General features: G+C 35.2%; 1 protein-coding gene across 1 annotated transcript; it reads right to left on the reverse strand.

Moving 5' to 3' along the window:
* Nucleotides 1–3,288: 3,288 nt before the first annotated feature.
* On the reverse strand, nucleotides 3,289–11,226 carry LOC119599127. Its single transcript, XM_037948881.1, has 7 exons — nucleotides 11,215–11,226; nucleotides 10,866–10,996; nucleotides 10,267–10,558; nucleotides 10,058–10,128; nucleotides 7,891–7,990; nucleotides 3,992–4,111; nucleotides 3,289–3,677 (listed from the first exon to the last, which is right to left on the reverse strand). Exons 1-7 carry the CDS (start codon nucleotides 11,224–11,226, stop codon nucleotides 3,405–3,407), a joined length of 999 nt encoding a protein of 332 aa, XP_037804809.1. The 3' UTR covers nucleotides 3,289–3,404.
* Between the last annotated feature and the right edge of the window lie 3,774 nt (nucleotides 11,227–15,000).

Genomic DNA, 15,000 nt, shown 5'->3' on the forward strand with positions numbered 1-15,000 from the left:
AACCTTTGGGTGGGGGGGAGGGGGCCCCCAAAAGCAAGTCGTCAACCGTTTTTATTTTAAAAATTGGGGAAAAAAGGGAAACTTAAAAAGAGGAGTATTAACTCTTGATTCGAAATTGGATTTATATGTGCGAAGTGTTTAGGATCAGTGATCATGTGTGATAAGAATTACAATTTTTGTGAAGTAATCAATGGAAATGATGCATGTGAAATTTAATGAAATTTGGTTTTCATGGACACTATGCACTAGGCATATGTGATATCCCTGCTGTACTGTTAAAGGCTGGGGGTGAACCCATGGCACTTGGATTGCATACAGTCTTGACTGCCATCTGGCAGTCTGTTTCTATTCCCCCCTCTGGAAGGGGAAAGGGGATCGTTGGGACTATTACAACTACAGTGGCATCACGCTGCTCAGTATACCAAGAAAGGTTTTCGACCACATTCTTACGAAACGGATCCGCACCACTATAAGGCCCAAAGAGACGGGAGCAGCCTGGATTCACCCTGGAAAGTTACGAAGCCCCTTTTAATATGCTTCGAGAAAATTGGGGAAACGCCGTCGTGATTTCGGTCGGGGTTTTCTTGCAGCCTCTCACCTCAAGAAGGTGTTTGACTCTGTGCATCGAGAATCGCTATGAGAGATCCTGAGACTTGAACCAAGAAATGTTTACAGATTGGTCGGGAAAGGAGCCATGAACTCGTCAAAAAGAACATTTGGGGATGTCGGGGGACCCCTATGCAAAAGGCCAAACTAGTATCTGCAAAGGCTTGATACTGCAGTTTTGCCTTATGAAATAAAACCTAACGCTATCTGTGCCTTGGAGTCTGGGTGATGCCTTTTTTTAAAAATTCTCTTTCCGAATCATGGGGTCAGTTGGGAGGGGCCACTGTCAAAACCCAAAGGTTACCCGGGAGATGGCATGGGGAAATTCATAATCCGGGGTCGCAAAATCAGGTATATGGGCACCAGTTTGTTTCCCTTGGATGACCCTGCCCCATCAGGTTTTCTTCTCGAACAATCCGGGTGGGGGAGGCCCCTGAGGACCTAAAGGGCCCTGTCTTGGGCAGCTCAAAAAAGGGCCTTTGCGAGGAGCTAGAGATGGACCGAAGGCCTGCCTGGAGACTCGCCATGAGGACCCTCGTGGCCGGAAGCAAAGGTGGATGCGGCCATGCGCCCCCGTCAGCGTTAGCCCCTTGATGATGATGATAAACAGTACATTTTGAGGGTTAACTTACTCACAATGAAATGCAATACAGAAAAAAGATAAGAAAAGACTGATCAGCTATGGCCATAATTGCCAGGCAGGCGATGACGACGATCTGGAAATTAGTAGTAATTTTTCATTAAAAACAAAAGTTCTTTCTTGGTTACATTTTCTTATTTTACTTGACATTATCCTTTCTCTTTCCTTTACCTTTTGACAATCTACTTGACACTCATATATATATATATATATATTATATATATATATATATATATAAAATTGTTTATTTTATTATATATATATATATGGGGGGTATTATATTATAAATATATACATAACTGCATACATACAACTTATACATACATGGACACACAAACAGACACACACACACACACATATATATGTATATATATATATACATATTTATATATACATATGTGTATATATATATGTAAATATATGTATATAAATACACACATATACACACAAACATACAAATACAAATATGTATATATATATTCATATATATAATAATATAATATTATATATATATAATTATAATATATATATATATATTATACATATATATGTATATAGTAATATAATAATAGCCCCAAAATAGAATACGTGTGTATTTTAGATTCATATATACGTATATATATAGACGATTGAAATATATTTTATATAATATATATAGTATATATATATATATCATACTAATATATATAATATATTATATATAATATATAATAAAATATATGTATACACAAATATATATTATATATATCTTTTATATATTATAATATATATATATTATATACAGATTATTTGTGTGCGTGTGTGTGTGTGTGTGTGTTGTGTGTGTGTGTGTGTGTGTGTTTTGTGTGTATGCGTTCATGCGTGTGCCTATATGTTTTGTGTGTATGAGTGTCCAGGTGTGTGTGTGTGTATGAGTGTGCATGTCTGTGTGTATTTATGAGTGTGCATGTGTGTGTGTGTGTGTGATGTGCATATTTGTGTGTATGTATGACTGTGAATGCCTGTGTGTGCGTGTGCTAATACATGTATGTATATCCACAATGACTATGACAGACGCATGTGTACAAGTTCACGTAAATTTATCGATAGCATACTATGACTATATCATTGCTACAGCCATTTCTAGTACTTGAACTTCTACTAGTCCTATTCTTATCACTGTCTTCAAAAAGGTTACAATGATATCAATAGGAATAATGCCATGGATTATGTAAATCGTTAAGTATATTATGAATGTTATTACTACAGTTACTGTTGTGGCCTTTATCATCTTATCGACATTTTTATTGATTTCATTGCCATTATCATTATCATGATTGTTATTACCATTTAAGTTATTGTTACATTCTTTATTATTATTACTATTATCGTCATTATTATCATCAGTATCAGATATTGCAATTAACATAATGTCATCACCATAACCATTATTATTTTTACTACCACTACTGGCATTATAATTATTATTATCACAATTATAATTTGTTATCACATTATTTTTAATTAATATCAATTTCGCTGTTTATTTTATCACCACCATTATAATTATCATTTTCAATAGTGCTTTTATCATTATTATCATAATTTTCATCACCATCCTCACCATTATCATTGTCATTATTATCATTATACATAGGCTACTAAAAGACCCATGATCTTTGTCATTATTAGTAGTATCACTGAATCAGAGAATTTCTGTGTAGTTGACAGAACACAAGGGATGATACGTGATTTTTGAGAACTCGAGCGAATTAGGTATCCTTTCTCATATTGAAGATATTTAGTAATTGTGCATACACAAACACACATCTATGTATATGTGTGTGCATGTGCATGAGTATATATATATATGTATATATATATATATATATATATATATATATATATATATATAATATATATATATATATATACTCATGCACATGCACACACATATACATACATATCTCCATTTGTACATCAAAGCAAATACTTGCAGTAATGCGCTTCAGATATTTAACTTAATATATTTGGAATAGGTAATATTGTAGAAACAATGGGTCTTGTCATTTCAACTTATTTTTATTATCTTTGGTGGAATAATGTAACAACAGAAAACAGGTTTGACGATGAAAAAGAGCGAGTGAATGATTTTGTTTTTACAAAGAATGGATACACATTATTCATAGGGCGCAGGGGGAGGAGGGGCGTAGGCGGGGGGAGCGGGCTGGTAAGCGGGCGTGTGCTCGGGGTACTGAGCCTCGCCCTCGTAGGTGACCTCAGCTACAAGACCGTCACCGTTGTCCACGTATTTGACGATCTGCCTGCGACCGTCGGGGAGGTCGACGGTGTAGCTGCCCTCGGTCTTGTAGCCGTCGCGGGACTCCGTGTGGCCGAGGTTGACGCCGTAGTCGTCGGAGATGCCGTAGTTGTAGTTGTACTTGGGAGGAACCTGTAAAAAGGAAAAAAGTCGTCAGCGTTATATATTAATACGGACTGTTTTACAAAGACTCTTATATTCTTGATTCAAAATTGGATTCATATGTGGGAATAAGAAGGATGAGTGATCATATATCTTAAGAATTCCATGGTCTGTGATGTAATCCATGCAAATGATGCATGCGAATTCTTGTATTGAAAAGACATTACGAAATAGAATGAAATTCTGTTTTCATGGAAACTATACATAATAAAATATGAAGGTTGATTACTTGTTCCTAATGAAATACAATACAGAAAATAGAGAAGAGAAGGAAGAATACTCACATCAGGGTAATGTGGTTCGCTGTGGTAGGCTGGTGGTGGAGGGTGGTAGGGGGCAGGTGGAGGGGGATAAGGGGACTGGTCTGCTATGGCCACAACAGCCAGGCAAGCGATGACAGCGATCTGGAAATTAGGAGAAATTAACCCCCGTCGTGGCTACATATAATTTCACTCGACTTCTGTCGAATTATTTCAAAGTACAGTTTCATTTCTATTAATACTCTAGTTTATTATATAAAATACAAAACACTCTTGTTCACTATTAATTTTTTTTTCTTTACATAACGGGTCACTCTTCCAACATTGGGAGAGCTAGTCCGCGAGCCTACCTTGAGAGACATGGCGGCGGAGGGAATGATGGCGCCGAACACGATCTCGGGCTTTATATACTCACGCAGAACTCTCTCTTTGTCATGCTCTGGTGGATATGAATGCGTGAATATTTCAAGGGAGAAATAAGCTGAAAGAGAAATATGCACACATATTTTATACATGTACAAGTAAAATAACAGTTGCCGCATCTACGTCTATTTGCCTTCTCCCTCTCTTCCTTTTTTCTGCCTCTCTCTCTCTCTCGCTATTTTTCGTCTATCTATGTATCTCTCCCCCTCTTCTCTCTCTCTCTCTCTCTCAATATATATTATATATTATATATATATATATATATATATATATATATATATATATATATATATATATATATATATATATGAGTGTGTGTGTGTGTTAAGTGTATTATTTAGATTATCAAATATCGGGTGGAGAGTTAAATGAGAGAGAGAGAGAGAGAGAGAGAGAAGAGAGAGAGAGAGAGAGAGAGAGAGAGAGAGAGAGAGAGAGAGAGAGAGAGAGAGAGGCGCAAATAGACAAAAGGGGAAATAGCTAGACAGACAGACTCAAGGAGAAACAGACAAAACAGAGAGATTTTCGGTATACGCACACACGCGCGCGCCTGTTCATGTGTATGTACAAATGATACCAATGTTAATAACCTTTAAAAAATCACTGTCCTTCAATAAACTCATGTTGTATTATTTCCATAAAATACCTGTAATGTATTTTTTTTCTTCTAAACCTCATATTTCTCAGAAATTTTACCAAAGCCAGTTGATGACGTGACAGACAGGGCAAGATAAATGACACATAAATGTCTATTTGCGTTCACGTGAATAGCCAGTCCCCAAATGAGACAGCTGGTTTCGTTTTTAGCCAATCTCGCTCTTAAGGACTGTGGGAATTAACGGGGTTTAAATGTGAGTGTGAGACTTTTGATATTAGGAATTTTTTGTATATGATGATTTTATATTATTAATAAAACTATGAAGTGAAATGCCCCTTTTAAAAATAGTTTTCTGAAATTTGTGTAGTCTTTGTACATACTTATATATGTAAATATACATACAGTCATATATACGTGTGTGTGTTATATTCATATACATACACATCTATACACATAAACACATACGTTTGTATAAGTCTACGTGAAGGTTGTATACAAAATAAACGGTAACATACAATGGTTATATATATATATTTGCTATAATCTTTACCAATAATGGTAGTACTGTTAGCCTCATTCTTATCATAGTATCATCATAAAAGTGACACGATATTAATGGAAATACGGCCAGTAAAGATTACAATACCTAAAATAATGATATACATGATAATGTAGGGGCATATCCCTGAAACAAAGATTCTGTTATTTGATAATTAGTGCGATGAGGTTATCACTATAATTACTGTGTTGCCTTTGTTATTATTATTGTTACTTTATCATTATCATTATCATTGTCATTACTGCTGTAACTATAGAAATATTACTTCTACCAAATATCATGATCATTATAATAAATTTTCGGTATTTTTCAACAATAAAAGGTCCATGAACTCAAAAACATAAGTTGGTACATGATTTTTGAGAACTCGAGAGCGCATTGGCGTTGCAATCAAGTTCACGCAGATGAATCCTCTCTCATTTCTGAACAGTGGGGAAAAGAATATTGGAACCGTCATAAAAGGAGTTCGAGAAGTGATAATGTCTATATTTTTGTTGTTTTAACCACGCAATGGTGGGGTTCGATACCACTGCACTCTATATTATGTATATAGATATATATTTGTACCTATATCCATATCCATATACATATCCATATACACACATATGTGCTGATTTTTTTTTTTTTTTTTACACACATTCCCTGCGTATATATATATTATATATATATATATATATATATATATTTTATAATATATATATTTATATATATAATATGAATAATATCTATATAATATATTATATAAATATTATATATATATTTTATATATATAATATTTAGGTGTGTGGTGTTGTGTGTGTGTGTGTGTGGTATGTATGTTATATATATATATATATATATATATATATTATATAATATATATATATATATATATATATACACACACACACACACCACACACACCTATATGCATACAAAAACAAAGGCATATTTGTACATCCCAAAACACAAACATTTGATAAATAGTTTGATGTTGTTCTGATGAAACAAGCCTCGGTATCATCAGAATTTGTTCATACAGTAAAAAAAAAAATACATAAGTCAATATAAATACCCTACCCCATCTAATGTAAACAGATGATTGCAACCCAGAAACCAAACATTATAGAAGCTTCAAATAAAAAGGAAGAGTTACTTCTCCCCGACACACAACTTTTCGCTTGCAAGGCTGTGGGAAATTTTAATTGTGTTTCTCAGAAATTCAAACTGCCATTTTTTTCTGCGTGGCCTAATGTATATTCATTAAATATCTCCAGCTGGAATATTTATCCAAAATATACGCACTTATGTGTTGTGAGTATTTAGTTACAAAAAATATATTTGAAATAGGTAAAAACTGGAGAAAAATGGTTGTTGTCTTTCAATTTGATTTATTATCTTTGGTAGAATAATATAACAACAAACAGGTTTGATGATGAAGAAGAACGAGGGGAATGATTTCGTTTTTACAAAGAATGAATACACATTATTCATAGGGGGCAGGGGGAGGAGGGGCGTAGGGAGGGGGAGCGGGCCTGTAGGTGTGCTCGGGGTACTGAGCCTGGGCCCCCGTAGGTGACCTCGGCTTTCATAAACCCTCGCCGTTGTCCACGTACTTGACGGTCTGCTTGCGGCCGTCGGGGAGGTCGACGGTGTAGCTGCCCTCGGTCTTGTAGCCGTCGCGGGACTCCGTGTGGCCGAGGTTGACGCCGTAGTCGTCGGAGATGCCGTAGTTGTAGGCGTATTTGGAGGAACCCTTTAAAAGGGGCAACCGTCAACGTATACATAAAAAAACTCTTGATTCAAATTGGATTTATATATGCGAAAAACGTAGTTTGAGTGATCTATATCAATTTCACAATTTTGAGATGTAATTCATGGAAATGATGCATGTAAATTCATTCATTGAAAAGACATGACAAAATGAAATAAAATGAAATTCGGTTTTCATGGAACTATACATAAAAAAAATATGGGGTTAAAACTTATTGAAATAAAGAAATAAGAAAAAAGAGCAGGATATATATTTACATCAGGGTAAGGGTGGTTCGCTGTGGTAGGCGGCGGTGGGGTGGTGGGGGGCAGGTGGAGGGGGTAAGGAGACTGATCACCCTATGGCCACAGCAGCCAGGCAAGCGATGACGGCGATCTGTAATTAAGAGAAATTCATATTAAAAAAGAAAAGACAGTCGTGGTTACATTTTCTAATCTTACTTGACATTTTCCTTCTCCATCCCTTTCTTTTGACTCAAGTCGACACTATAAAATTTAGAAAGCCACTGTTATTTTTCATTATTTCTTTCTCTTGTTCAAATAACGAGTGCAACTTCACACCATTGGGAAGAAGCTAGTCCGCGAGCCTACCTTGAGAGACATGGCGGCGGAGGGAATGATGGCGCCGAACACGATCCCAGGCTTTATGTAACTCACACCCAGACTCTCTCTCACTCTCTCGCGCCTCGCTCTGGTGGATATGGTTACGTGGATATTTCAAGAGATAAATAAGGAGAAATAGTGAAATGCGTGTATATAGACTGAGAAATCGGATTTATAAATAGGAAATAGGAAAATACGAAGCGTATCACAGCTCTTGAACTAAATCACTTAGGAAGTTTTTTTCCTAATAATTTAGAAAGATATTTCGTTTTTGTCCTTTTTTCCCCTGAGTGAGTAGTATTGTGTATGCTAGTTATTGGTATACCATAAAATTTGTATCACTTGAATGAGAAGGGTTAGGTATATGAAGGTAGATTGATTAAGAATTCGTATTTAGAGCAACAATCATGGCCAAAAACACCGTTAAAAAGGTGTAATATATTAAAACCAAGCATATTAATCGTGCAATTCTTTTCAGCGGAGTTTAAAGACCTCATTATCACCTGTTTATCAGTAACGTTAATCAGACATACACAGTAAAAATACTCATATATATATAATATATAGAGAGAGAGAGAATAGATATAGATATGAATATATAAACATGTATACATGTATATACACACACAAACACGCACAAATGCACTCACACACACACACACACAAACACACACATATACATTTTTATATATGCAAACCGTAAATACATATACATACATATACATGCACACGCACACACACATATGTATATATACACACATTTATATATGTATATATATATATATATAAAATATACGAATATATATTATATAGATAGATATTAATCATATATATAAACATACACACATACAATCACAGAAATATAGATAGACAGATGTTTGCATAGATATACATAAATAGATAAACACGTATATATACATATATAAAGAGAGATAAATAGATGAATGTATATATATATATATATATATATATATATATATATATATATATATATATATATAGTATATTATGTATATATATATCTGTGTGTGTGTGTGTGTGTTGTGTGTGTGTGTGTGCGTGTGTGTATGTGTGTGTGTGTATGTGAGTGTGTGTGTTTGTGTGTGTGTGTGTTTGTGCACACATGTATGTATATCCACATACACAATAGCAGACACATGTGTACAAGTACGCATAAATTTATCTACAGTACACTTTGACTATTTATGTCACTGCCACAGCCATTTCCATTACTGGAACTACTATTAGTCTTATTATTATCAAGAGTTACAATATCAGTGACAATAATGTCAGAGATTATGTTAATCGTTAACCATGTTCTGTTATTACTATAATTACTGCTGTGGACATTATTAGAATTTAGACATTAACAGTATTGTCATTGCCATTATCATACCAGCATCACCATTATTATCATTATCTTTATTATTGATATTATCATTATTATTATCATCACTAACAATGTTATCATTATTAATATCACCATTATTATAATGATTGATTTCACAGTTATCATTTTTATATCATGATCATCATCGTTATTATGATTTTATTGTTATTATTACAGTTATTATCAATTTTATTGTTTCTATTGTCATTTTTATTAAAATTATTATAATTATCATTACTGCTATTATTACCATTATCATCATTTTCATCACTATCCTCATTATTAATATCATTCTCATTATTATCACTATACTAATAAAAGTCCATGAGCTTACAATTATTAGTAAGTATCAGTGAACCAGAGAATTTCGTTGTAGCTGAAAGAATACAGGGATGGATTACGTGATTTCTGAGAACTTCAAGCGTATTCGGCGTTACTGTAAATAAGTATCTCTCTCTATACTGAAGAGGAGTAGATATGTAGTAATTTGTTTACTTACACACACATATATGCATATATATATATATTATATAATATATCTAGTATATATATATATATATATATATATATGTGCACACATATATGATATATATACTTGTGCACCACACATATTATGTATATACGTTGTGTGTGTTGCGAGTAGTAATATATATATATAGATATAATATATAATATATATATATATGTATATATATATATATAGATAATATTATATATATAAATATACTATAGATATATATATATCATAGCAATACGTAGCGCTACCTGTATCTACCATACATATTTCCATTTGAACACCCTAAACAAATGCATTCACTAATACGAATGCAAACATTCTGTTACGGGAAATAATTCGAAAAAAGAGAACACAGGGATAAACATGTTATTTCAACTTATTTTTATTACTGGTGGAATATGTAACAACAAACTTGATTTGATGGACGATGAGAATGAGTTAATGATTTTGTGTTTACATAGAATGGATACACATTATTCAATAGGCGCAGGGGGGGAGGAGGGGCGTAGCGGGGGGGAGGCAGGCCTGTAAGTGGGCGTATTGCTCGGGGTAACTGAGCCTCGCCCTCGTAGGTGACATCAGCTAAGAGGAAGTCGCGTTGTCCCACGTAATTGACGATCGCTTGCGGCGTCGGGGAGGTCGACGGTGTTGTAGCGCCCTGGTCTTGTAGCCGTCGCGGGAATCCGAGTGGCCGAGGTTGAAGCCTAGTCATGGAGATTGCCGTAGGTATAGGTGTACTTGGGAGGAACCTGTAGAAGGGCAAAAGAAGTGGTCAGCGTTATATATAAAGAGGCTGAAACTCTTGATTCAAGATTGAATTTATATGTGTGGAAAATGTAGGACGAGTTGATCATATATTATAAGAATTCCAAAGTTAGTGAAGTAATCCATGGAAATGATGCATGTAAATTTTTTCATATAAGGGAAATGACGAAATGAAATTCGGTGTTCATTCAAACTATGCATAATAAAATATAAGTCAATTAGATGTAATCCAGGAAAAAGAGAAGCAGGATATATACTACATCAGAGTAATTGGTTCGCTGTGGTATATGCCGGTGGTGGAGATGGAGGCAGGGGAGGGTGGTCAGGGCAGGTGGAGGTGGTAGGGGGCAGGAGGAGGGTGGCGGGGGATAAGGGGACTGATCAGCTATGGCCACAACAGCCAGGCAACTGATGACGAAAATCTGGAAATTAGTAGAATTTCATCATTAAAAACAAAAGATCAGTCCTTGTTACATTTTCTTATTTACCTTGATATTATCCTTTCTCTTGCCTTTACTTTTGACAATTTACTTGACACTCATAAAAAATAGAGAGCACTGTTTTCTTCCACTACTTTTTTCATATCTTGTTAAATAACGAGTCATTTCACATCGTTAGTGGAGCTAGTTCACGAGCCTACCTTGAGGGACATGGCGGCGGAGGGAATGATGGCGCCGGAAGGTAAGGTAAGTCCGATATGCGAAGCTTGGCCTCGCCCGGGCTATGCCATGAGGGGAGCCCGGCCTGTGTCGACTTAATGCCCGACTCGCTAACGTGTGTCAGCTGCTGCTGACTCGGCTGACACTAGTCCTTACCCGCCGTGGTGCCAGCCACGAGCAGTGGACCTCCAGGCGGACAATTGCAATTTCGCGCCTGGACGAACCGCCGACCCTCGGATGAGAGGCCGACCGTTACAATTGTAATAGCCCGGAGGGCTATGCGCTCGGAAGACAAAGCTCAAGGCTTTAAAACTCGGGCCCGGACTCTGTCTCTCTCGCGCGTCGTGCCTGTATCGGTGCATATGTTTACGCTAACAGGAAAAATATCAAATAGCATGTATAACGACTGTGATAGATAGAACTTTACGAATAGAAAAATACCAAGAGAATCACAACCCTTTAACCTATTTTGAAACTGGTTAATTAAATACTTTTTTTTTTATCTTCCGAATAATTTAGAAAGATCACTTCATATGTCGTGTTTTTCGTCAAATATTTTGTTCATAACTAAGAATATTGTGTACGCAGTATGGTAGACCGTAAAACCTCTTCATATGAATTGAGAAAAAACGTATTCAAGGGTTAATTATTAGAATTCGTCTTTAGAACATCAAATCATTACCAAAAACACTTAATAGCGTGTTTCAAAAAAGTGTGGATCATTGTAAAGTGTGAATAAATACATTACTCATGTAATTCTTTTTAACGAGCTACATTCTTACTTTCTTAAGACCTACTGATCCCCTGATTATCAATAACGTTAGAAGACATCACAGCCAACGCATCAAATTACTCATATATATATATATAAATACTTATATTATATATATAGATATATATATTATATATATATAGTATATATATATATATATATAATATATATATATATACATATGGATGCAATATAAATTGTATATATATATAATATAAAAAAATGTAACATGTATACACACACGCACACACAAAACACACCACTCACACCAACAGCACATATAAAATATACTATTTATGTGTAATACATACATACATAATACATATATATACATATATAGTATATATGTATGCCATATATATATATAGATATATACTATATAATAGATATAATATATTATATATTATATATATATATATATAATATTTTTTTTTTTTTTTTTTTTTTTTTTTTTTCACACACGCACACAACACACCACGCATACATGGAATATAAAACCATACACAAACGGGCATATAGATAGAGAGAGGTTGTATACATAAATAGACTAGATAGGATAAACATATGAATATATAACATATATATATGATAGATAATAAATAACAGATTGAAAGGTATATATATGTTGGCGTCTGCGCGTGTGTATATGTGTGATATGAGTGGTGTGCGCGTGTTTTGCTACATAGATATATTTACAAAACGCGTGGCAGACATATGTTTCCAAGTTTACGTAAATTTTTTTCGACAGCATATTGTGACATAGATTTGCTACAGCCATTTCCATTACTGGAAAACGCTGTTAGTCTTATTCCTATCAAAAGTTCCAATATCAGTGGCCAATTAATATAAGGGATTATATTAATGATACACGCTATTACTAAATTACTGTTGTGACCTTTATTATTATAACCAGTATCATTATTTATTATCATTGCCGTTATAATGACCATCACCTTCCTTCCTATTACTGGTATCATTAATATCAATATTATTTTTCATTATCATTATCATCATTTTATTATCATTGTATATAATAACATCACCATTCTTTTTGTTACTATTATTATTATCATCAATTTATTGTTTTATTATTATCATTATCATTTACTATTACACTCATTATCATAAATTTTATACCATTCTCACCATATCATTGTCATTCTATTATCACTATAGATAATCTTCATCATTATATAGTATCATTGACCAGAGAAATTTCCGGTTTGTAGATGAAAAAAAAAAAACCATAAATGATGATACGTGATTTCTGAGAACTCGTTATTGGCGTTAAAGTATCCTCTTCCATACTGAAGAGGGGTACTTATGTAGTAATTGTACTTACACGCACACACACACACACACACACCACCACAATAGATATAATATATATATATAAGTACGTCTTCCCGGCGTCCCGGTGTGTGTGTGCTGTGGTTGGTTGCGTGTATACATATTCATATATATTCATATGCATGTACGTACAAATCTCCATTTGTACACCTAAACAAATGCATGCACTAATGCGCTGCAAGTATTCAGTTAGGGGAAATATATTTCGGATAGCGTAATAGTGGAATAAGAATGGCCCTTGTCATTTCAACTTATTTTTATTATCTTTGGTGCAAATAATGTAACAACAGAAACAAGTTGATGATGAGTAGAGTGAGTGAATGATTTTGTTTTTTCAAAAAAACGGATACACATTATTCATAGGCCGCATGAGGAGGAGGAGAGTAGGCGGGAGGGGAGGGGCTTATAGGCGGGCAGTGTGCTCGGGGTATTGAGCCCTGCCCTTCGTAGGTGACTTCAGCGGCAATCAGACCCGTCGCGTTGTCCACGACTGGACGATCTGCTTGCGGCCGTCGGGGAGGTTCGACGGTTGTAGCTGCCTCGGTCTTGTAGCCGTCGGGGACTCCGAGTGGACGAGGTTGACGCCGTAGTCATCGGAATGCCGTAGTTATAGGTGTACTGGGAGGAACCTGTAGAAAGGAAAAAGTCGTCAGCGTTTATAGAAGGGGCTTAGACTCTGATTCGATATTTTTATGTGTGAAAAAAGTTAGATGAGTGAAGCTCATATCTTATAGATTTCCAAATTTAGGAGTAAACCCATGGAATGAGCATTTAGATTCTTTCATGTCAGGGAAATACGAAATGAAATGAGAACGGTTTTCTGAAACTATACATAATATATGAGTTAATAGATGCAATCCAGGCAAAAAAGAGAGGAGAGAGAAGGGATATTACTACATCAGGGTAATGTGTTTCGCGGGTATGCGGTGGTGGAGGATGGTAGGGGGCCAGGTGGCCGGGTGGGTTAGGGGGCAGGTGGGAGGGGGATAAGGGGACTGATCAGCTATGGCCACAACGGCCAGGCAACTGATGACGGCGATCTGGAAATTAAAAACAAAAGAACAGCCGTGGTTACATTTTCTTATTTTACTTGATTATCCTTTCTCTTTCCTTTACATTTGACAATCTATTGACACTATAAAAATAGAAAGCACTGTTCTTCACTACTTCATTCCTTTCTTATTCAAATAAACGAGTCATTTTCACAGCGTTAGTGGAGCTAGTTCACGAGGCCTACCTTGAGGGACATGGCGGCGGAAAGGGAATGATGGCGCCGAAGACGAGCTCAAGCTTTTATACTCGCCCCCGGACTCTGTCTCTCTCTCGCGCGCGCCTAACTCGGGTGCATTTAGTTAACGTTAACAGGAAAAAATTCAAAAGGCATGTATACTGGACTGGTGATAAATAGAACTTACGAATAGAAAAATACCAAGAGAATCACAACCTTTAACCTATTTTTGAAACTGGTTGACTAAATTACTTTTTTTTTTTTTTTTTTTTTTTTTTAATCTTCCTAATAATTTAGAAAGATCACTTCATATGTCGTTAAATTTTCGTCAAGTCCTTTTGTTCCTAACTAAAAAATATTGTGTACGCTAGTTTTTTGGTATACAGTAAAAACCTCTATCATATGAATGAGAAAGTA

This window comes from Penaeus monodon, chromosome 42, assembly GCF_015228065.2.
Source record: "Penaeus monodon isolate SGIC_2016 chromosome 42, NSTDA_Pmon_1, whole genome shotgun sequence".
NCBI lineage: Eukaryota > Metazoa > Arthropoda > Malacostraca > Decapoda > Penaeidae > Penaeus > Penaeus monodon.